The sequence below is a fragment of the Sminthopsis crassicaudata genome, chromosome 3 (genome assembly GCF_048593235.1).
Source record: "Sminthopsis crassicaudata isolate SCR6 chromosome 3, ASM4859323v1, whole genome shotgun sequence".
Taxonomy (NCBI): domain Eukaryota; kingdom Metazoa; phylum Chordata; class Mammalia; order Dasyuromorphia; family Dasyuridae; genus Sminthopsis; species Sminthopsis crassicaudata.
Window position 1 is genome coordinate 405,024,086 of NC_133619.1, and position 26,399 is coordinate 405,050,484.

The following is a 26,399-nucleotide window of genomic DNA, read 5'->3' on the forward strand; positions in this document are numbered from 1 at the left end:
TTCTCATTCATTTTTAGTATAAACAAGGTGTTTTTTCCCTTAAAATACATCCACCAAATAACTAGTGGCAAAAAGCAAAGTAAAAGAAAATACAACAAAAATAAATAAAAAACTTTTAAAACTATAATGTGTTTGGTATTTGCAGTATCTATGTCTTAGATCATGAGCACTTAGAAAATGAAAATCAGGTAGCATTACCTTTATAGTACTCAGTATATCGTGAGTCTTCAATAGTCAGTAACAGGATATCAAAATGTATTCAACAAGCATTTATGTATTCCTTCATTACCTCTGCCTTCATGAATCACCTTTTAAGACATAGATCAAGCATTATGAAGTCTTTCCTGATCTCTCCAATTGCGAGCGTCCTCCCTCTAAATTGCCTTGTTTTTTAGCATATATTTTGTATATATATTTATATTTACATAATATATAGCTAATGTAAATACATATATTGAATGCATTCTACATATTTATATACATACACCTACACCTATCGTTTATACTTAATATAATACATATTATATAGTATATATAATTTGACATATATGTATATACAATACAAATAATATAGCTAATATTTCTATATCATATAACATATTTGATATATATGTGCATGTGTGCAAATAGATATACTTGTACCTTATGTGTACTAATGTAATTATATATAGCATATTTGCATATTATAAATGCACAATTGCATATATTTGCTTACATTTGTGTGTGGAATTCATTTGCAAACAAACATTAATAGCACAAATGTATACTAAATTATAGTATTTGAAAATATATTGTTTTCTTTAGAAGGTAATAGATATATTTAAGAGGATGAAATGCTGCAATTCTTTGCTTATGAATTGAATATTTGGGTACTGTTAATGCGTTTAGGTTAGAACTAGAAGTGAAGCAGGATCTTTGTTTTTGTAAAATTTCAGATTTTGGAAGTACAATTAAGTTTTAATTGTGATTATTTTGGCAATCCCTAATATAGGTTGTTGTATAGTAAGCCCTGATGTGCTTCTCTTTTGTATGCTTTGGGTAATAAGGACTTTAGAAGTAATGGTTCAGCACTGTAGTTTGGGAATTCAAAGACTTGGGTTGAAACATTAGCTCTTCTGCTTAGAACTATGTTTCAGAGATTTTTTTTTTTTTTTTTTTTTGAGGCAATTGGGGTTAAGTGATTTGCCCAAGGTCACACAGTTAGGAAGTATTAAGTGTCTGAGGTCAAATTTGAACTCAGGTCCTCCTGACTTCAGGGCTGGTGCTCTATCCACTGCACCAGTTTCACAGATTTTAACACTAAAAAAGACTTGGAAAATAATTTACTGTAACCCATTCATTTTAAAGAGGAAACTGACGTTTCCAGAGTTTGGTGACTTGTCTAATAAATCCAATATTGCTCAATAAATTCCTGTGACTCTCAGTTGCTTTTAGTATAAAATGTAAATTCAACTGCTTGGCTATTAGTCACCTTTACAACTTGTCCTAATCCTATTAACTTTATTATACGTTATTCTTCTTTTTGTGTTCTATAGTCTAGATAAACTGGACATGTTACTATTCTTACATGCTTCTTTTTCTTTGCTTTACCAGTGGCCATTCCTCAAATCTGCCACAAAATCTGCCACATTTTTATCTCTGTCTTATACAATCCTTTACTTTATCTTAAAGACTCAGCTCAAATACTAATTTCTTTTAAAATCCTTTACTGATTTCCTCAACTGCTAATATCTTCTTTCCCTAAAGGACTTTGAATTTATTTTGCACATATTCATTAACTCCTCCCTCCTCCTTATCATTAATCACAAACTTCTTGAATCAAAGACTGTTTCACTTTTTTTTTTTTGGGGGGGGGGAGGTATTTCTAATGAATAGTAGTACCTGACACATAGTAAGTATCTTATAAATTCTTGTTGCTTGATTAATTATCTAAATTACACAGATGGAATTTGAACCCAGGCCTTCTGACTGCATTTTTAATGTTTTTTTCCATGTTATCTTTATATAATTTTGGACAAATCTCTTACTCTTCCTAGATCCCCATTTTCTCTTCATCTTAAAATGTCAGGGTTGGGAGGAGATGGTTTGGAATCTACTGAATCATCTAAAGTTCCATGGATCTCTAAGTTCTATGAATATTCTAAAAATCAGATTTCTGTTGAAAAGGGTATTGCTTTGAGTACTAACCATTTATTAAACATTCAGAAGTGTGCTTATTTTCTTGTCTGAAAGAGAAATAGTATTAAAAACTTAGGTTGACCACAGGTTATATATAGTTACCTTTGGTCATAATGCAAAACTAACCAAAATAGAGAAGAAAGCATTGCAAACATTTGCACAGATCAAGCTTATGGTGAAAGGCCAATCAGGCTGACCAACCCAATGGACATTGGATGAACTTCTGTGTCAGCAATTCTGACAGGAAAAATAATTCTCCTGGAATGCTCTGCAAAACACACAGGGATCAACAACAACAACAAAAACTACTTGAGATTTTTAACAGAAAAAGGAGATTTGTTTATTAATAATTCATGAGTTCCCATTGAACATGCACGACAGAAACAGTGCTATTCAATAGAGAATACTGTCATCTGTCACTGTTTTATTTGACATTTACACTTTTTTTTTTGCCTGATCCTGCAAAACTTTCTTGGATGGCATGCAAAGATTATATAAATGAAAAAAAAGGGGGGAAAATCTCCAACCCAATTCAGGAGACTTCATTTCTTCTAAAAAAGGTTTACAAACTATTATAAAGGTGTTGTTTTTTGGTAGAGCAACAGTATTGGCATTCTTCCCCCCCCCCCACATTAACTACTGTGCCAGATAATAATAGACACTGTGTGTAAGACAGATAAGCATCTCAAATGAGTGGGGTGAGGGACAATATGAATAAGTAACTGGAGGGATGGATGAGAAAAGAGGTAAATGGATAAGTTTGTTGAAGATAAACAGGAATACAGAGTGAAAAGGGTACACCAGAATAAGCAGGAAATAAATAATGGCTGTCATGAAGAAAACTGACAAAAATAAATTGCTTTTTCAGATACAAAATAAATATTTCTGAGTGCATCAAAGGGAGACCCAGTAGTATAAAGCATGGGAACGTAAATCGGGCATTTAGTAGAATGACAAGTTAGAGTTAGGACCACCTTGCAATCTCTTGCTAATATTAGGCTCATGAAAATCTTTCTGCTCTGTAGGTTAGTTATTATTTATAAAAATCACAGAACCAGCTGATACATTCATAAGCTAATTATTGTAGCAGCTGGGTACACATGGTGCAATATGTCTGAGGCTGTGAAGTATCACAGATTTCTTGGGGCCTGCTGTGGTGGGGGTGTGCTGTTGAAGGCTAGATCCCTTAATCTGATCAGCCAAGCAAATACTTTGTGGGGAAACTAGATTAATAACCCTCTAAATACCACGAATGTGTTCACCTTCAAAACTGAGTTCTCCTAAACATGCCATTAGCTTAGTACCATTCGGGAATTGAGAAAGTTTTCTAGTGTCCTAAGGACAGGGTCTTGTCTGATACTGCCTTGTGCCAGAAATTAATTTGGTTTGCTTATGTCTGCACACATGATCACACTTGTGTCTAATCTGCTCCCTAATAGCTTCAAGGTCAGGACCTTGCATGTTGCTGGGCAAATTGAGCACTATACTTCTTAAAGACTAATGGCAGAGAGCGCACAGTCCATAATGAGGCCTGTAGTGTGGTTCTAAGTGATCGTAATGAGTGCAGATTATAGCAGTGCATATAAATCAAATGCCGCAATGACTGTTGTGTGAGACATTCCAAGTTTCATAAGTGGAGATACCACTCAGCTGTCACCTGTCTCATTTCAAGCTGAGGCTTCCCACAATGCAATTCATGTCTCAAACAGAACAGCAGGTGCTTTCTTCCTTAAGGTCTGGGCCTTTCAGAACTTCATCCTTTAACAGATGTAGGTTTTTGTTTTTATTTTCTGTTAAATGATTGGTCTTCATGCTCTAGCATCCCCTGGGAGATGTTAAACATACCTGTTTGAAACATTTGAAAGAGTTCAGTCGGAGACTTATTCAGATCTGTGAAAAGATAGAGAAATAGGAGCTTATTTTTTCCACAGATGGTTTAATTTTTCATTTCAGAAATTCCTTCCTTTGTATGAAGAAACCCCTGAGAAAACACTTTGGGCCTAGGAGATTTTTTTGGAAGGGACAAAAGTTGTAGAGTTCTAAATTGTTATTAACATACATATAAATAAATGTACAACATTTGTACCTATGTGTGTATATATTCACATACATACACACATGAGTACATATGCACATAAATTATACATTTATGTGTACGTGAATGTATATGTATGTTAAAACATGTAAATATATAGGTGTGGGTGTATTTATATGTATACATGCACACACTAGTGAGCATTGAATGTTTCTCAAAAGTCAGCCATCACCCAACTTTGGGGTTAGCCAAATTATCTTTGAAAATATTTGGGGGTGAAAAATTCCAAGCAGATGATCAGATACCTCCTTTTCATTCTTCCTCACCCTCTCACCACCCTCAGCTCCCAGTTTACTGCAAGAAAAGATCAGGTCTGCGCAAATGTGGCCTCTCACTTGTAAAAACAAGGCAGTGTTGTGTTACAGATTAGTTTATAAATCCCCAGTGGCTTCACAGTTCAGTGCCTACAGCTGCTGCAGATGGGCCTGGGTTTTTGTCTCTTCGCTGTGCTGCAGCCGGCAGTTGAAGGAGAAAATGGAATGATCAGGTTATTAACATGTAGGCCATGAGGAAGAGGCTGCACAATGAGAACAGCTGGTGTTGCTGTCTTGGCTGATGCAGCGGAGATAATCAAATCTTGCCTTTTTTTTGGGTAAAGGCAGAAGACACAGTGGAGAGTTAGACAAACAACAGCTTATGATATTATATGGGATTTTTATAATGCATGTCATGAGCTTTCATTGGCTTATAAGTTATGGGATGGATTTTTTTTTCTTTCCTTTTTTTCTTAAAAAAGTTAATATCAACTTCATGATTACTAAGGTAATTGTTTGTAAGCTTTATTATTTTGGAAAAGCAAGAACAACAAGGACATTTCTTGATTTAAAAAAAATTAGAGCTATAGCTTGGAAATGATGGGCTAGAAAGCTACTAGGTAAAATATTTTGACATGAGTCAGTAAGCGATGTTGACAACATCCTCTCTATTATTTTCATGTAATCCATCATTATTTGCATTGCACTCTCTTACTTTTTCATGCAGTTGCAATAGAGAGAGAACATCCCAACCAAAGCAGGAGAGAAAACCTTCTTGGCCTTCCTCTTGTAGTTGTGATTCTTACAGAAAGCAGCCCTTAGCTCTGACATCACTGACAACTGGACCATGGTCATCAAAAAAAAAAAAAAAAAAAAAAAAAAAAAAAAAAAAAAAAGACAGTTACTGGAAAAAAAATTGATTTTAAGTCCATTTTTAAATCACATTTTTCATTTTATGGTGTTCTTGACAATTATAAGAAGACTCCATTCCTCTTAGTATTCTTTATATTTGGTTGTGTCTTTTTTTAGAACTTGCCCTTTTGAAATACAAATTTGGTTTTCTCCTCCTTTCTCTTGGTTGAAAGGTCAACTAATTTTTATGTATTTTTGCACTGAAGTTCATCAAGGATATCTTTTGAATGCTTTTTTTCCTAATGTTATCCAGGCTTTTTTCAGTTTTTTAAACTTAAGGTTTCTATAGATTTGTAGGAAAAGAATTAAAATATTGTTCCATGAGGTATAATAAGCAACTGTGATTTTGAGTTTCCAGAGAGCTCCACGTATAACATGAATTATCTATACATGTAGAGAGAAAGACTTCAGAAATGCTTGAGTAGAGCCTGTATTTCTTTGAGATCAAGAACATATCTGATCCATTTATCCAAGAAGTTATCTCTTGTGACCTTCTCTTTCTAGGGTTGGTTATGTGAACTACTCCGCTGGAAGGAAAACCCAAGCCCAGAAAACCGCACCCTGTGGGAAAACCTGTGCACCATCCGCCGCTTCTTGAACCTTCCCCAGCATGAAAGAGATGTGATCTATGAGGAGGAGTCCAGGCATCATCACAGTGAGCGCATGCAGCATGTTGTCCAGCTCACTCCTGAGCCTGTGCAGGTCAGAGCGCTAACTTTCTTATTGAATGAGACTTTATGTTTGTAGCAGCTGTAAAAGGTCCAAGGAAAACCTGGCTTCAGTTTGCTTCTGCCTTGCAGGCTTTCTGGCAGAATGTGTGTAGGTACACTAATGCACATTTCAAAGGCAGATGTCCTGGGTTCTGAGAATGCCCACCTGTGTGTACATCTGCACAGAAATAATAATATGAACATTTAGAGCTGAAAGAGACCTCAGAGATCAACTAGTCCACCCTCTTCTGATAAGCTAAATGATAACCATTCACTTACCTGGTGAATGACATATTCAGGATTCAAACACAAATTCCTTGACTGATTCTTGCCATCTTTTCACCACTGCCAAAGTAGTGTGATTTTTTTATCTATTATATTATGATACCAAAATCATTAATATACAACATCATATCTATGCATAATAGATAATGGTTTTAATCCCAACAGCAGACTTTCATTAGTTTAGAAATGTTGACAAGGAATGTTTTAGATGGACAGGGGAAAGAAGCAGCTACTAGGGGAACCTTAACCTAACATAAGTTTGAGTTTAATTCATCTGATATCTAGGTTTTTAGTCTTGTATCAAAATCATGATTACACAGACTTGTCTATTTACCAAATCAGGAAATACAATTTTTTTTTAAAACTTTGAAGATGTTTCTTTGGTTCCTTAATTTCATTTTCTTTTGAGGGAAAGGGCATTCATTTCTGAAGTAAGTTGATTTACCCCAGATAAAAGCAAATTGGTTGTTCTTAGACCAGCATTTTTCAATGAAAGTAAACCTACCTGACAGATCACCGACTTCCATTTGCCCTGAAGAAGAAATTCTAAGAACATTCCCTTTTGGCCTTCCTTAACTCTTGTCTATTTGACCCTGACATTTTTACATTAGGGAGAGGGAAAGCAAAAAAAAAAAAAAAAAAAAAATACACACACACACACATACACATATATAAAGAGAGAGAGAGTGAGAGAGAGAGAGAGAGGGTGAGGGAGAGGGAAGAGGGAGGGAGGGAGGGAGAGAGAGAGAGAGAGATCAATCTACATCAAATATATTCCTTAAACTCTGACTCTTAGTGCTTCCTTTTTTTTTCTCAGGGGTGGCCACTTTACCTTGGTAAAGAGCCCAGAAACAAAATGGGTCTAATGCATAACTATCTTCTTAGCCAAGCTGAGTGTTATTCTGCTTGGTGCTTTCAGGCAATGGTTTGTGCAATCTCCAAAAGAAAATTTAGAGCAAATAATTCTCCCTTTTAGAATGATAGGCATTGATTCCAGAAGGGACTTTAGAGATTATCTAAACAAAAGGCTTCTTAACTGGTGGTCTAATAATTGGTTTTTAGAATATTTTGATAATGGTATTTTAAGCTAGTTTATTTATCTTGTGACCTGTTTTTTAAAATAATTCTTCTGAGGAATCTATAGGCTTCACCAGTCTGTCAGCAGTCTGTGATACAATAAAAATGTTAAAAATCCCTTATTTACCTCAACCTACTCATTTTACAGTTGGGACAACTGAAATCTAGCAATTTGAAGTGACTTGTTCAAGTTATACCAAGTAGTAACTGGCAAGACTGGTACTAGAGGTCAGTACTACTGCTTCCAAATCCAATGTCCATTCCTCCCAGGTATGACTATGATTCATTTCTTTTTTATCCACATGACCTCCAAAGCAATGGAGCAAATGCCAAGATATCCATAAGAGCAAGAATTCATGGACTAAGACCCATTCATTGTTTTCATTTCCTAGATGACACAAGAACCTCATCCAAATACCAGAACATCTTACTCTAGGATTTTAAACAAGTGACTTGGAGAATTGTGATAGTCTATCAAAGGAACTATTTTGATAGTCTACACTTTGAGGACAAGAAATCTAGGGAATAATTAAAATCTAAATTGAAATAAGTAGATAATAACTTAAAGATGCCTTGTTCCAAACACCAGTAAACATGTGTTTCATAGAATAACTATTAAACTAGACAGAGAGTCTTGAAGTAAGAACAAGTATATAATAGCATGTTACAAATTTAACTCTTACTGCTTCTATTCACCTTACTCATTTTTCTTAGTTTTTCATTACTGTGAGCTTCCAATTTTTTTAAGGGAAATAAATAATATCAATAAGTGACTAGTAGATCTATTGGTCTGATTAGGTTCTTGATGATATGCCAGAACTCATAGACTCCTTTGAAAGTAGGTCTAAAAGCATTTTATATGTCTAAGAAAGTCATGAGGAATTGATTTATGTTTGGTATTTAATTTATTTTGTTTTATTTTCAATTCATGTGTACCTGTGGCTGAGTTATTTAAATTCTTTGAGTCTCAGTTTTTTCATCTACAGAATGAAGATAATAACATTTGGGCTTTCTGGCTCCAGAGATTATGATCAAATACTGTTTAAAACTAAAAAGTGATTAATTGATAAAATATTCTATTTAACACTTAGATCTTGCTCACAAAATGTTTATAGATAAGGTTTTATATTTTTATTTTTAACTGATGACCTTGATAATTAAGCCTTCTTAAAAAAACGACAACAACAACTTTTCACATAACCTCTTTTTTAAACAATGTCTCTGAATGGCTGCTGCATTTATATTTGTCAGCAAGTTACAAAGCTGTAGATTAATTATTTATTGCAATCATAATATGAAAAATGAAGAAAAATGAGTGGAACCAGCTGGCAAGTAAATATAGCAGAGCTCTTGAGACTGTTGAACACAGTTGGCCCAGCACATGTGATCTGGGGAAGGCTATTCTCTGAAAGACCTTTGCTATGTACCTCGATTGTCTGACTCTAAAAAGTCCTTCCCTCCTTCCTTCCATGCCATCTCCTTGAGGTGGTATGATGTTTATGTATGTGTATGTGGTATCAAATTCAGTATATTGTTCTCGTACATAATTTCTAGCTCTCTAAAATGTTAGAAATCACCTTTTATTTCATGTATCATGGATAAGATGCATCAAAAAGTAATTTGTAAAATATATATGAGCTATATACACTAGGAGTTTATGTTCAGTTTTAGACAGTATAAAATAGGTGACAAGACATAATCAAACATCAAATGAAAAGAATTATTTTTCCCCAATAGATCTGGAACCTAATTATTACTTGTGGTTTCAGTTATTCCAACATGAGGCCCCCAAAGTGAATGAATATCCTTGACTTGACCAAAAAAATTCTGCTAAACAATTGGGTCAAAGTACTAGTTATTAGCTACTCTACCTCTAGTTGTGAAAACTAGAGCAGAAACATTAAAACTTGCCTGAAGTTAGCCCTGGAGACTGAAAAACCAAAGGAGCTATTGGCTGCTACTCCTTGCTTTGATCACATTTCTCTCTTAATGTGGTAGAAAGTAAAGAGTATTGTTTACAGTATGAATGGGTTACCTAACAGGCCTGATTTGGGGCTCTGGCCAAATTGTGTTTGTGCCCAGCATACCTTATTGCTTTATTCGATTTCCATTAGAAGGGTCCCACACACACAGAGTAAAGTGTTCATTCTGAGTTTATAGCTGCTACAGTTTTAGAATGAGGTTTTCTTTTAAAGGCCTTTTCTATATATTAAATAAGGATAGAATAGATGCCATCAGAGACAGTTACCAGCATACTGATTTTGTCCTATCTTAATATTTCCTGACCAAATTGAATTGTTCAGAGATATTAAAACACCTTTATTTTTCTTATAATTAGTGTAGAAAGACAGTGTGGCATAGCGGATTAAGAGTTAGTCTTGGAGTTAGGAAAACTTTCCACTGATATTTACAGTCTGTGTAACCTGGGCAGTCATCTAACCTCTAAGTGCCCCTAGCAACCCTTTATATGGCAGAGTACATACTAATCTGCTTTCCTAGAGGCTATCCTTCATTAGGACCTTTCTACATTACTAAAGTCAGAGCCTCAATCAAAACAATAACTAGGGTACAGCAGTTGCTATAAAATTTGTAAAGGTACTTAAGCAGCTAAATAATAGCAATTTGTAAGAATGAGGAGGAAAAGCATTAGTATTAGTTTTAGTGATTCATCTAAAACAAATAAAAAGATTACTATGTGTGAATTTAAGTTTATTCAGTGTCCTGTATAATACTGAGTTATTAGAATGATTGCATTCTTCAATTTTTTCCTTGTGATTTGTCATAATTTTGCCATCAGACCGGCCCCCCGATGGGAACATTATTTCTAATTCTGAAACTTATCTTGCATTTATATTACTATATTGAAGCTTCCATCTTCCTTACCTGCATCATCAGCATATCCTAGAACTTGCTTTGTTGATTGTTGTTTCAAAAAAGGCAAACTATGAATACAAAAAAAAATTTAAAAAAAATGAATAACTAGAAAAGGAAGTTTGCAAATCCAGGCACCTGGTTAGTAGGAGACAGATTTCTCCCCTCTTGGATTCATCCCAGGCTCTGTGTTCAAACCTACTGTTTGAATGTGGCTCCAAGGTTTTGAAATTCATTCTCCAGGCCAGTGCAAACATACAAATGAACAGTTTCTATCTTAAATGGATAGTTATGTTCAGGTGCTTTATTCTCATTTGGGTAGGTTGGAGGAATGTTTCTGAACAACCAGCAAAGACCAAAGAAAGATCTTTACTAAATATTTGCTAATATTTATTAAATTCTGAGTTGATAGAAAGCTAGCCCCAGAATTAGGAAAACCTGGGTTAAAATTATTCCTTCCACATGAAAGTTCTGTAACACTGGATAAGTCACTTAATTTCTTAGGGTCCAAACAATTTTTAAATCTATAAGTTTTAGAGCATCCACAAATCTGTATTAATAAGAGGAAAATTGTCTAACTGAGAGTTCCTTACACTGATGAAGTTATAGGGCCAGATCCTACTTATCCTTCTTGTCCCATCTTCTCCAACAAGAATGACAAACCACATGGGAGAAAACAATGACAATAACAACAATAGCAACAACCTAAATTAACTCTCAAATTAAAAAAAGAAAAAAAAGGATCTCCTCCCTACTTCCTTTGGTCATTTGCTTGACTTATTCAAGATTTTAAATTTATCTCCACTGTAGAGATTCAGGGATACATAAAGCTTTATTCTTAGGTGGCCTAATTCTAATCCTCTCCCTTACAAAGACCTAGGTAACAATAAAAAGGAGCCTTTCCTGGATATCTTCATTTCTTAATGCTCAAAATTTGAAGGAAGAATTTACTGCTAATTAGAGTAAATAGTCAAAAAATTAGACATTTTTTTCATTTGTTGCATTCTTTTTTCTAGTTGTCTTATGGCAAGTCACTTCATATTTTTGTGAAATGTAATTTGCTTTAAAATATTTCACTGACCACTTTTATTTCACTTCTCACATCTGCCCTCACCTTTTTACTGATGATAGTCAGTAAATTGTGAACATTCATTCCTCTTATTGTGGATGACATAATCATCTTTCCATTCACAAAGTCTCACTATCTCCTCACTTATCCTCCCACCTAACCCCACTTTTCTACACAGTTACCAAGTCTTGTCAATGTTTCATCAATATCATGTTTATCTCCTTCTTTATGGTTATATGACCTTCATCACTTTTCCCCTGGATTATTACAGTATCTTCCCAACTGGTCTACCTGCTTCTAGGGTTGGCAAACCACTTAAAAATGCAAAAACCAATCTTAGTTCAAATATAACTTTGTCATAGTGAATAATAATCTAAAATTTCCTTAGATAACTTATGTGAATTTTTCACAATTCTGAATTGAAATATGTGTCAGGCCAAATTGAGCTCCATAGGCTATAGTTTCCTCATCCTGTTCTCTTTCCTCCACACAGCTGCCAGAGTAATCCCAAAGCACAGATCTAACCATGTCTCTTTCTTGCTTGATACACTCCAGTGGCTTTCTATTATCTTTAGGAAAATAGAGATAATTTTGTCTCTTCTTTGCTGATGGTTATAACTTTTTGATTTTGTTCTGTTGTTTTTATTGCTATAAGCTAGCATTTCTAGAACCATGTGAAATAATTAGTGAAGAAAGGGAACATAATTTTGTTTTTCACACTAGAAAAAATTCTACATATTCCCTCCCCATTGTAAATAATGCCAGCTAGTGTTTTAAAAATATGTGTTTTTTGATCATAACAAAGTTGGCCATTTCCATGATTTTTTTTCCTTTCTTGGCTTATAGGTTTTTTGTTTGTTTATTTTTAGTATAAATGAGTATTGTGGTTGTGTTGGTTTATTTTTTGTTTTGTTTTTAGGTTTGGTCTTTTGCTTCTAAAGGAACAAAGTAATTTTTGATATCTTTATTATTTTTGAAATTAATTTGCTAATAGTGTTCTAATGCTGAACTGAACTTACATCTGGGAATGAATTGAAATCCTTTCAAAGCATTGTCAATGGTACATCAGTGTATTTATACTGGGTTTACACACAGACTTTTCAACTAGTATTTCTCATTTTTCATCATTTTTGTCGATTTTCATGATGTGAAGCAAAACCTCAAAGCTATTTTAATTTGATTATTTTTATATTAGTGATTTGGAATATGTTTTCATATGCTCATTTATAATTTGATTTTTTAAAAAAAATTCTTTGATCTTTTAGAGAAAGATTCTTGGTTTTATATATTCACATCAAATATTAGTAATATTTGATGCCAATGTTTTTACCACTTTACTGTTTTTTAATGCTCTGTGGATTTTATTGTGCAAAAATTTTTAAATATTATATTTTCCAAATTGTTTTGTTTCTTATAAATTTCTCTATGGTTTCTATGTTTAAGACTTTTTCTCTTAACCATAGTTATAGAAGGTAGCAATTAATTCCTCCTTCTTTTCTATGCAGAACTTGTATATTAAGGTTTAATGTCCATTTTAAGCTTATTGTGGCAAATCATGTAAGATGCTTCTTTAAAGGAAATTTCTGCTAAACTGAGCTCCAGTTTTTACATACATTTTTGTTTAAAAAGAATCTCTTTCTGCAGTAATCCATTTTAATGAGTTCATCAGACACTGGACTACTATTCTGATTACTTTTCCTCCTTCCTCCCTCCCTCCCTCTTTGGTGTATTGTTTCATTGTTAACATTATCTTTAACATAATTATTTAGAGTTTTGATCATTTGTTTGATTGAATCATTATTTATAGTGTTATTACTTAGCTTCCTTTATATATGTTTTGGATTTATGATTTGATCTTTAAAATATGCATTTATCATCTGTCTTTTCTATACGTATTTATCATTCCTTTAAGCATTACTAACTGTGGCATAAAATTGTAGTTTTGCTTTTTAAACTTTTATCTATAATTTTATATTATAGCAAATGATTAATTTTTAAGACTACTATGGGAATATGAAGAAATGTTTATACTCTTTAATATTTCCATTAAGAAGTAGTCATACTGTAGTTACATTGCGCTTATCCAAGTCATTGGAGTCATTCAGGTCTATATTTCCTTTTTGGTTTTCTCATTTTAATGGATTTTTCCAGCTTGTAGAGAAGAGTATTAACATGTCTTACTGTAATTGTTTATTATCAAGATGTTTTTGTAATTCAAGGACCTTTTCTTTTATGAACATAATACTATGGCATTTGTTGCACTTACTATTGTTACATTTTAACAATACTTTTAATGTTTAAAAATCATCTCTGGTGTATTTAAGCATAATATAGCTTCATTGTCAGTTTTTATTTACTGCCTCATTTGAGATCATGAGTATAATTCTTACTTTTTTAGCTTCACTTGAAGCTTAACAGATTTTATTCTGTTCTTTCATTATTTATTCTATCTGTGCCTGTATATGGACAATGTTTCTTCTTTGCAAAAAAATTTTGGGTTTTGCTTTCTTATTCATTTATTTCTTTTTTTTTCTTGGAGGATTTAGTTAACTTACATTTAGTGACACTCAAGTTTGTATTTTCTTCCATTACATAGAAAAACACACATTTCATTGATTTTAGTTTGTCATTTCTTTTGCTTACACTAATTTGAAGTCAGTATCTTCCCCCAAACTCTCCTATCTCTTTAGCTATTGCTTCATCCCCAATCTTTTTGGGTTTACCTTTATTGTTATTCTCTCTTCCTTTTGCTTGCTTTGTCTTTCCCTTATTTCAATTAATCCTTCTTCTTCCACCTCCATCCATTTTTCTATGTTAGTGAAGTTAATTAATAATGGTCCTTTTGAAGAAGTGATGTTTTCCTTCCATCCTTTCCTTTATTCTTTTCCTTCAAAGATTCTGTAGAATTTCTCAGAATGCTTTTTATTGATGGTTCTTATTGGGATTGTAAAAGAAGTATTCTAAACTCTAGTCTGGCTGTCCTGAAACTACTCTTTTTCCTTTTTCCTTATTCCTTTCAATATTATGCTTGAATTTGTAATCTCTCTTTCTACTTTTTGCATTCTGCCTTTCAACTACCAAATCTCTTCCTCCACAGATGGATCTTCCAAAATGGATCATTATTTTTTTTTGCTCCATTATTTTTTCCTCTGTTTCTTTTATTTTTGACTTTTAACTCTGCTTCTTTATTTGGGAGAAAATCTACAGTTAATGTTCATCTCTCTGGATTTTTTCTCCAGTTGTTAGGCTTCTTGATTTCTTCCTTAAAAACTCTGACTTTTCTCCTTTTTCTTTGAAATTTCCTCTTAATTCTTTAATGTTTCTTCTGAACTATTCCTGATGTTTTTAAAGTTAATTTATTATTATTATTTATTGATGACCAATGAACCTTTCATAAGGTAAATCAGTTTTGTTAATTAAAGATATCTTTCTTCTGCCTCAGGTGATTAAATTACATTATTATTGCTAAACAAATTATTTTCTTTGAGTTAAATAGCCTGGTGGTATAGAAATGCTATTATAGCATGCTTTCTTTTAATCCCAGCTCTGCCACTTTTTAAGAGATATGACTTTGGACAAGTCATTTAGCTTCATCTTTCAAAGAGAGATACAGAATTGTTTTTAGCCTCAAGAGAGCTACTCTATATAAAATCACATCATGAACTATAAATTACTTATACTTGTTTTGTTGTCTTGACTAATATTAAAATTACCTTATGCATTCCTCCCTCCCTCCAAAAAAATCCAATAAATTTTAAATTTACCTACTACATGCAATGTACTTTTTGAAATTTTATCAGATGATTTTATATTACTGTTTCCAGAAGTGTTCCTATAACATTGGAGCAAAGAAAATTTTGATTTCCTAAAAAAACCTGATCTTCTGTAAGTAACAATTTTTTTAATTTAAAGTATCTTCATGATATTTTCCATTATTGACAAAGGTAATCATAATTTCTGCATCAGAATTCAACTTGTGGCATATTATAGCATACTTCTTAAGTCACTGTGTTGGCCAGTACTTTTGCTCCAAATCTGACTCTAGAGAGGAAATGTGATTTAGTGGATAGAGTACAGATTTTGGAGTCAGAAAGACTGGGATCATTTAGTGTATCATATATTTATTAACTTCAAGATTTTAGGCAAGTGACTTACCCCTATAAAATGAACTCAATGATCACTAAGATCACATCTATAATCCTAGTCTTTAACATGCTTAAGTATGGCCTAAATTAAGTTCTCAGTTATAAAACTACAATGAAAATCAAGAAACATTTATTAAACACTATTTATTAGATACCAGAAACTATGCTAAACATTGGAGATACAAATACAAAAGAAATGAAAAAAATACATATTCACAAGGAACTCTTATTCAAATGGCGAAGACAAGTTCATATATATGTATATGTAGAATAAGTTCAAAATGAATAAATAAAAATAAGTGCAACATAATTACATAAATGATATTTAGGGAGGGGAAGGCACTAACACTTATGGAATCAGGAAAAAAACTTCAAGAATATAATGCTACTTGAGTTTTTGTGAAGTAGAGCTGTTGAGGGAATGAATTTTAATTATTGAGAAATGGCTAAGGCAAAAACATGGAGATGAGAGATGTAGGATGAGCAGAAATAAGTCTAGTTTGGCTGGATCACAGAATGTAGGAAGGCAAACAATGTCCAATTTGGCTGGAAAGATAGATTGGAACCAGATTGTGGAGAGCTTTAAAACTTAGAAAACATCATGTTACCTGGAGGCAATAATAAGTAAAAATCTGTAGGCAATAAGGTCTTAAGTTAAGGAAAATTATTTTGGCAACAGTGTGTAGGATAGATAGGAGTACTGAGAGGCTTGAGGCAGGAAGAGAATTAGGAAGCTATTATAATAATATAAGCACAAGCTGATGTACTAAGATGTTATTTGTGTGTGAAGAAAATAGAATAGGATGTGAGAGATGATGTGGAAGTAAAAACTACAAGATATGGCAATTGACTGGATATGTGAGGGTAAAAAGAAAGAGTCAAGGTTAATAGGTTTGGAACCTAAAAGTTTGGAAGGAAGATGGTATCCTCATTAGAGAGGTGAATGGTTTGAGAAAGATAATGAGTTCAGTTTTAGATGTGGAACTAAAACACAGAAGAGAAATGGAGTGAATGTATAGATCTGTGAGTCATTGCCTAAAGATAATAATTACACCCATTAGAGCTGATGTTACTGAGAATCCTAGGGGGGAAGAGAAGGGGGCTTATGACAAATCTTTGAACAGTATCTATAGTAAGGAGGTATGATGAACTGTCAAAAGAGATGAAGGAATGTTAAACAAATGGTAGGAGAAGTGGGGGGGGGGAGACAGAGAGACAGAGATAGAGACAAAGAGAGACAGACAAAAACATAAAGAGAAAAGAGAGAAACAAACAGAAATAGACTCAGAGACCTGTATTGACAGATAGACAACAGTATTACAAAGCTGAAAGAGGAGTGAATCTCTAGGAGACAAGGGCAGTCAACTCTGTCAAATATATCAAATAGTTTAAGAAGGAAGCGGACTAAGAAAAGGGCAACAGATTTGGTAATTAAGAGATCATTAGCAACTCAAACTTGCAGTTTTAGTTGATTTAGAGGTCAACCAAGTGTAAAGGTGACATGATAGTAATGATATAAATAAATAAATAAAACATCTTTGTTTGATCAGAATAATAGTTTATACTTGCATAGCTGCCTATGATTTATATGTTTTGCATGAGTTATATTATTTATCCTTATAACAATTCCCTAAAATAGGCTACACAAGTACTGTTGTCTACTTTGCAAGAAAATAAAGGTCAGAGAAGTTGTTACTAATCTAATGTCACATAGTAGGAACTGGCATAGCTGGGATTTGAATTTGAGCCTTGTTACTCTTAAGTCCTGTTGAAATATATCATCTTTTTTCGTTTGTACAGTTATTTTATATAATTATTTTACATTCTCATTTTAAAAAAATCAGCAAGATTTTAAATACATATGGTACAAAACCACAAACAATCTACATTTTAACCAGCATAATTAGTAAAAATGAAAAAGAAAAAAAAAAAAAAAAAAGAACCAAAGATAATTTGTTCAAGGTCAGCCAAAAAAGCATGGTGATGTGATGGAAAGAATACAAAACTCAAAGTTAAGAGATTCAATTCCATTTAGCCTATTGCTTAACCTAATTTTTTCCTTATTAGAATTTGGAGGTTGGATAAGGTGATCTCTAAGGTATTCTTCTTATTGACAAGACATTATTGTTGGCTTGTTATTGTTGTTCCATAAGTCAGAGTTTGTGTGTTAGGCCAGAACTCATGGACCAAATTTCTAACAATCCAGTCCAGGAGTCAGAACACTAACCCAAATATCTTTTGTCCTCTACTAGTACATTTTGTGTCACTTTTCTTTTGGTAATAATGCAAAAGAGAATGTTTATAAAGCTAAATTTTTATCTCAATAGTAACTGATTATTGTTTTGATTAAAGAGTACATTTGTGTGTAAACATACAAGAGAAGTAGCTAGATGTTGCAGTGGATAAAGTAGAGTTTGGAAGACTCATTTTCTTCCATTCAAATTTGTCCTCAGATACTTACTGGTTATGTGACCCTAGGCAAGTCACTTAACCCTATTTACCTCAGTTTTCTCATTTGTAAAATAAATTGGAGAAGGAAATGACAAACTGCCCCAGTGTATTTACCGAGAAAATACCAAATGGGATAATGAAAAGTCAATGATGACTGAAACAGCAAACAACAACTAAATATCCAATCTTTTCTTTTTATCTGCTATCATTAGTTAGTATGTATGAACTATTTGGAGAGGATAGATTTCCTACCTACACATTTACTTTTGTTGTATTTGTCATATATTTCATCCATTGTCCTATTTTTAATATATCTCTTTTGATAAAAGAAACAAGAATTGAAATATTTTGATTCTATTTTATTAGCCCATTTTGAGATAATACTCTTTTTTTTTTTTCCTGGAAGGATCTGGAGTGTTATGAGTACTTAGTGCAAAGATTACTAACACTTAAAAAATAAAGATGGAGACTATGGAACATGCTGAGGCTAAGAGGAAAAAAAATGGGGATAAGATATTGGGAAAGAGCAATTATATGTAGAAAAATGTTAGTAAGTTTAGAAAATGAAAGAATCTCTAAAAAAGAATTTGTGAATATTCCCATTGATCTTTTATTCATACAGGACCATGTTTTAGCATGTTATGGGGAGAGAATCCAGAATTTGCTTTTGCTCTTCTGTAAGTGAAGGATAGCCCATCTGATCAATAGGAATTTCTGGATTGAGTGGAGGAATTATATAAGAACCTTTCTTTTGAGTATTTTCACTAATAGGGTTAAAGGTATCTTGAAAGTTAATAAAGTACTGGACTAGGATTAGGAACTTCTTGTTTGGGTCTTGATTTCATCACTTGCTAGCTAGGTGACCCTCAGGCAAGTCATTTACTTTTCTGAGGCTCAGTTTTCTCATTTGTAAAAAAATTTTTGTCACTTTTGTAACATTTGTAAAATGTTATCATATTTGTAAAATGAACATAATGATATTTGTCCAGCAAATTTAAGGGTCAAATGAAATAATAGAAACATGCATTGAAGCCTGCAAAACCTTATATAAAAGTGAGTTAGAAAAATTATTTTTACAATCATTTAAAAAAAGATATTCTTGGGATACTTTTACATTAAGTAGTTGAAATTGTATTAGATTTCAAGTGAGGGATTTATTTTCTAGCTAAATTGTCTGCTGGACAAAATTATGTTCTTAGTATGTTTCTCTACATTTGGATATGCCTAACCCTTTCCATATTCTGTTTTTCCTAGTTGCAGAACTGGAATGTTTTCAGGATAAATTGGCTAATGTCTGTAAAATGAGTCTAACTTCTCAATGGTATGCTGAGATTACTTTACTTAGATTTCTATTCTAAGGTATTAAAGCTCAGAGAGCTTTTGAGCCTACTCCATAGTGTCCAAAGTGATACTGCACTATGTATGATACCACAAAGCCTCATGCATGCTGCTCAGTGATTAACTAGAATTTTTCAGAATGACTTGGTAGGAAGTAGAGAGTGAATGTTTTTCTCTCCTTTTATCTTGGTTGTGTTTCTCCTTCTTTCCCTTCTCCCATTCCTTTCTCCCCCACTCCTCCTCTTCCTTGAATCCTCCTTTTCTTCTCATTTCCTGGTGACCTCTCAAAGAAAGAATGTTATTGTCTGGCATTTTATTTTGGGGCTAATTCATTGTTAGTTGCTTGGGATGAAAAAAATGGACTCAATTGAGTAGTTGTATCAAACTGTTGTCTCTGCTGTATCAGAGTGTATAATTGATCCTAATGAGGAGAAAACCACTGCCATAGAAAAGTATCTGTTACTCAAAAAACAAGTGAAGCCTGAATGTCATGGTCTCCATAAGTTATCTAGCAGATTTGTTCTAGCTCATAGGTACATATTGGTTTAAAGGTAATCAGTGCCTCTACCAAAGAAACAAAAATGTATATTTTAGGGGAGAAAAAGAGCTATTCCAAACTCTTATTCTCATCTTTGGTATATATTTTGGTATTTCAAGTACTTTGATTTGGATCAAGCTACAAAAGATAATCATAAACCTGGGAAATGTTTGTAACCAGAGCAGGGCACAGAGTAGTATGATTGTGTATGTGTATGTGTGTTCAAATCGCCCCCATCTCCTCCCAACTTGTTAGACTTTCATGACAGAGCATATGCATGAAGCTCTACATGTGTTTTTTAAAATGAAATAACTAACAAAGAACATAATCTTGACATCAGCACTTTACATGAAATGATACAGTTGTTGTATAACTTTTGATAGCAGAGGTAGAGATCTCATGATATCAGATTCTGAAAGTGAAAATGACAAGGTCTTTTTTGGTAATTCCACTTAAAAATAAGTAACTCAGTTATGTGCAAATTTAAGTTCATCAAAATGTATGTTTGCTTGGAATTGCAACTTGATTTTGATATTGGTGCATTTAAAATTAAAAATAATGGCCAATTCCATACAGAAGAATTGAAGAGTTTTGTCAATAACCATGTTAGCACTTGAATTTTGAATTTGTAATCAATAAGATACACAGACCAAAATATGCTATAATTCACATTTTCTGTAATTACTGCATAATGGCTCATTTATTTAGTTTTAATATCAGGGCTTGATTAAAAAAAATTTATTACATAGACTCTTAGAATGGGAGAAACATTAGAAATAATATCAACCAAAGATATCACTGGTCCTTTAACAGCACATATGGCAATACCATCTCTATACAGATAAGGAAACAGATGAGAACAGGCAAAGGAATCGCTTCAAGTTATGTAACAGGTTTTTGGGCGAGCAGGTGTCCTGACCCCTGATCCTGTGCTCTTTTCACTGTGTTTTTTCATAGGAAAAGCCAATGAGAATCTATAGTGGCTATAAATTCATTTTCTCCTTCATGTGGAACAAAATCCCATAAGACAGTTAAATGTCATTAGAATTCAAATAACTGCTAAATATCAGATTTTATTGGCTTTTAAAAATGAAAAATAATATCTTCCTAATCCTTTCTTGGATTTCTGTTATTTGTTAATTCTCTAAGTGTAGATATAATCAAACTTATGTATAGGAACAAATCTCTTTAGTCATGTCAACAAGTATTAAGTAGTTAATGAATATCCAACACTATGTCAAAATTATGGGAAACTCATAAAGAAATCTTAATGACTTTTAACTTGGAGAAGGTCAGAGCAGAGAAACCTAACTTTTCAAAGGCAATAGTTTATACATGGAAGAGAAACAGAGCTACTCCATACAGTTGGATTAAGTTACTGATGATGAATATACTAACCAAGAATTCGTATGTATAGTTCAAATGATTGCCCGGGCTTTGCCTAAATTTCATTGCTGAGATAACATCCTTGATTCCCTAGTATTTAGTACATCATTGTACTTGTACATCATTGCTATCTTCTTAGTATTTGTATTAATTTTTAAAAATTAAACAAACTTATTAAGTAACTGTTGTGCAATTGAGAGCTCTGTTAGATATAAAAGGACATGTGTATGTATGTATATATCTCTAGATATGTTTGTATATATCTAGAGATATATACATACATATACTTATATCTGTATATAGAAATGTGTGTATGTGTACATCATGCCCTTACAGAGGTTAAAATCTAGGAGGGGAATAAGAACACAACACAAATAAAAAAAAACAAAAAAACTGTAAAATATTGCCTAATGAATTGACTATGGAATTGAAATATGACATGCTATGTAACTCCATGGAGAGAGTAGCATTTTAAAGACTTTTTTAAAGTATTTTAAAGTATTCAAGAGAATACTATTCTAGGCAAAGGAAAGAATATGAGCAGAAGCACAGGTTATATTGGAAGGACAAAGAATCATCCCAATGTGAGATTGTAAAACTGTAAAAAATGTGATAGATCATAGTAGTAGATGGGACTGGGAAAAGTAGGGTCATATCATTTTCCAGAAGGCTAACCAATTTGAATTTTACCTATTAGGCTTTCAACAATGGAAGCTACTGATTTTTTATTTTTATTTTTTTAGGAATTGAAATATTCCTTCATTTAAAATAATGTGACCTCTGTACTGGGTGGTGGTTCTGTTTCAGTGAGTATTTTGACCAGTTTGTTTTTCTAATTTTTTTTCAGCTGCTTTCTAGGCAAACACTTCTCTAAAAGCTTAAAGTGTCTGTAAGATACTGTCCCATGAACCCTAATAGGCATTTCAGAAAAGCCAATAAACAGTAACAAATAATGAACTTTGAGTATCTCTAAGATAATCAATTGAATTTCTTATGATGGATAGTTATTACAATTGCAATGGAAAGCCACTGAGTTTTTAACTGCTGTAGCCAAAACTACCTACTGTGCCCTCTCAGCTGTTTCTGTTTAGTGTGGAAATCTAATGTAGCTGAAAACTGCTGCTGATTTGTATTAAGTTGAAGTCTGGAACTCTCTCTTATAATGATAGTAAAGCACTCTTTCAATTAAAGGAGCACTGCGAAAGTTCTGAAATGAATTTATTTTATTATTATTCCATCTTACCCTAGAGATGGGAGATCAAGCAAGCTAGATAGGTTTGACAGCTCCCAGGTCACAAGTTCAGTTTCTGCACAAGTAGATTCTAGATGTAATCTTCTGCAAATTATTTGACCCTGAACTTTGTTGAGACCCAGTTTCTTTACTGAATTGTTCCATGGGTCATTCTGATAACATGGGAGCTCAGGCGAGGTGGGCTGGGGAATGAAATACAAATTAATTCAGTCAAGATCAGGAGTTCTTAATGTATTTTTTTGTATTTTGCATCCCATTTACAATTTGGTAAAGTGCACAGACCTCTTCTCAGAAGTTTTTAATTGAATAAAATAAAATACATAAATTAAAAAGAATGCCAATTATATTAAAATAAAGACTTTGTTTTAGGCAAATGTTTCAATATACTTTAATATATTTATTTTCCCCCAATTATAGGTCAAAACAATTTTTAAATATTTTTTAAAGTTTTGCATTTCAAATTCTATCCCTCTCTCTTCCCTGAGACAATAAGTAATCAGATAAATATTATACATGCAATCATGTAAAATATTTTGGGTTTTTTTCTGACTCAAGTTCATATTGAAATCTGTCTATAGAATCTATGTTAAAAATCCACAAATCTACAAATTGTAAGTGGGTCTACAAAGTAACATCTAGGCTGGTATATATTTTCTGAATATATAGCATTTTCAAACTATCTCCTTTTGACTGAATGGATGAATTTTTAAAAAAAATAACATGTATTATTGTAGTAGTTATAGGTGCAACGGATACAAATTTGATTCCTAAAACATTATTTTGCCCATTTTACAAGTGGGAATACTAAGGCTCAAAAAAGTCTGATCTGGTCCAAGATCACATGGTTAGTTAAGTGGTAGAGTGAGAGTAGCTCTTCCAAGTTAAGAGTCGTTATGATTTCTTCTTTTGAGTTTCCCATCTCATTGTTAAATGAGAATGTGAGGGAACGGCCTTGCTGGGAAGGAAATTTATTTCAAAGACAGAAAATATGCAATTGCTATTATATGCTCACATGGGATAAGCACAAATCATAGATACTTAGGAGAGTTTTGTGGGTTAACTACAGTAACCTCTTGGAGCCTTTTATGTTTAGGGTATAGGAATTTGGGGCCATTGGAAAGAGTTAGTTCACTTACTGCCTGGGTAATAAGCAAATGTCACATATTCTCAGAGACTCACTTTCCTTTAGTTTAAGAACAAACAAATAAAGGGATTGGATTTTTATATATTACCTCTAAGGTCCTTTGGAACTTTAAATTGAAGATTCCATGATCTGTAAAGTAAAACGTTTTATTATATGACTTCTCTCTAAGGTAAATTACTCCTCAAAATCTAGAGTCCTCTAACCCTTAATGCAAGATGAAATATACTTGAAGAACCTAAGTGATTAAACTTTCTCCAGCAACCACTGAGTAGCATCATTTTGTGACAAACAAATCAAATGCTAAAAAACATGTAGTACTGGGAATTTAAGACCTGCAAAGAGGATTGGTACAATTTCTCATTTGATTATCCAGAGATGCTTTTTTTTTTTCAAATGACTCAAAGTATTACAATTTTGTTTTTACCCTTCATGCATATATGCTTCTGTTTATATAATTTTGTCTGTTATTCTCAACTGTATAAACCAAACTTGAATACTCTGGAGTATAATGATTCTGACATCTCCCAATTAGTTGATGCTTTAATTGATTCAATAAGAAGAAAACTTGACCAATCTTGGTAAGTGTTCTAAATTTAAAGACTTTTTAGACTGAGGTCACTAAGAAGTAGTATATAAAGTATTCAGAATTTTATAATAATTTAGTTTAATAAAGTATCTAAGTATAATCAGATTATAAAGAGTATGTAATGACTATCTTTAATGTTTAGAATACTGTTCTAGCTTTTCATTTCATTTCATTGTAAAGCAGGCTGCTTAGTATAGATGTGGACTGGAGCTTAGGACTATGGTTATACTAGCATTTGATGACTATAATTGTAGGACTAGAACTTCTAGGGGAAGAAAGAAACTTATGTGATGGTTTTTTTTTTTAAATAGAATGAAATCTTCCCCAAAAGCTATACCATAGGTTGGTGATAAAAGCACTCAATCAATAAGCATTTATTAAGTGTTTACTGTTTGCCAAATCCAGTCCTAGAGATATAAAGAAAAAAATAAAATAAAGAAGTCTCTGCCTTCAAGTACTTTACTCTCTAATCACATAGAGATATCATAGCAATATCATATTCCAGAAGATATGTTATACAAATCAGAACATACAAGATGAATACACAATTAGTGAAAAGTAATCTTAGAGGAAATGAGACTAGCCACTGAGTGATCAGAAAAGCCTCCTGGAGGAAGTGCTATTAGATCTAAGTCTTAACCCAGAGATTCTAAAAGACAGAGGTTGGGGAAAAGAAAGTTTTCCCTCATGAGGAACCTCTAGAATTAAGGCATGGAGCTAGGAGGTGGAGTATTGTGAAGTAGGAACAGCAAGCCAGCTAATATGGCTAGATTGTAGAGTTCATGGAGAAGAGTAGAATTAAATCAGTATAAAGTTATCAGGTTGGGAAGAACACACACTGTGTGTGTGTGTGTGTGTGTGTGTATACGTACATATATATACATATATGTCTCTTTCTATCTGAACTAGATTTGTTGTTGTATGATTAGATAGAAAAGGACATATATGAATGATGTACAGAAATTACAAAATTAGGAACTGATTTGGATATCACAGGAAAGCAATTTAGTTTTCTCCTACATGAAGAGAAAAGAGCAAAATTGTTCATTCTTTGTATTTATCAGACATATTTGGCCTAAATAATCAACTAGTTGACAATACCTCACTAGATTTTAACATATAAACTTCTTGTTACTTAGTCATTTTTCAGTCATATTTGACCCTTTGTGATCCTATTTGGAGTTTTCTTGACAAAGTTATTACAGTGGTCTGCCATTTCCTTCTCCAGCATTTTATAGATGAGTAAACTAGACTCGCCTAGGGTCACACAGCTAGTGTCTAAGGACAGATGTGAATTTATGAAGATGATTCCTGACCCCAAACTTGGCACTCTATCCACTGCACTCATTAGTTGGCCCATATGTAAATTTATCAGAACACTATTATCTACATTTTATTCACAAGAATCAATCAGCTAGGCCAGTTTGGAACTGCTGGTTTAACTATGCTAGGAGATATATGAGCTGGTTTCCATATAATTTCTCTATTTAAATATTTGTGCTATAACATGTCAAAAAAGATATGCTGTATTGCTATATGAATACACAATCTAAATTGCTTTACATACTAGTATTATTCATGCCTAGAATTACATGTAGTCAATGCCTATTTTCTACTAATCTGTATTTGTAGCATTGCAAAAAGTATTCTGAAATGACGCAATGCAGATGGGAAAAGTAAGTTGTTTAGTAGTCACAGAACTACGGAGACAGAGTTCAAACATATGATTTTAATAAATAACTTGGGAAGGGGAGGATTAAAAATTAGATTATTTGTTTAGAAAGTTTAAAGTCACCATTTATGATCATTATATTACTGAAAGGAAATAGGTTACCGGATTTTGCTTTTTATTTCCCTCCTCCTCCATCCTCATGTTTTGAATTAAAATTTACAGACAGAATGGGTGTATATGTATATGTGTGTATGTATTAGTTTATCATGTCATGGAAGTCTCAGTGTCTCAGTCCCAAGAAGGATTCTTATTTCCCAAAGAATTATTTTAAATCCTTTACCGATTTAGCAGATCATGGGTAATTGCATTTTTACAGAGAGTAGAGAAAATCATTTTGATATACACCTAGTATTTTTCAGCCATAGCAGTCTTCCAA

At 32.9% G+C, this 26,399-nt stretch overlaps 1 protein-coding gene across 4 annotated transcripts in view; it reads left to right on the forward strand.

The window, feature by feature from the left end:
• SATB2 (SATB homeobox 2) overlaps positions 1-26,399 on the forward strand; it is a 228,995-nt gene that overhangs the window by 182,048 nt on the left and 20,548 nt on the right. For all 4 annotated transcript variants that reach the window (XM_074302769.1, XM_074302770.1, XM_074302768.1 and 1 more), the window contains one exon: positions 5,944-6,141. In XM_074302769.1, the coding sequence (XP_074158870.1) occupies positions 5,944-6,141 (198 nt within the window). The remainder of the gene's footprint in view (positions 1-5,943; positions 6,142-26,399) is intronic.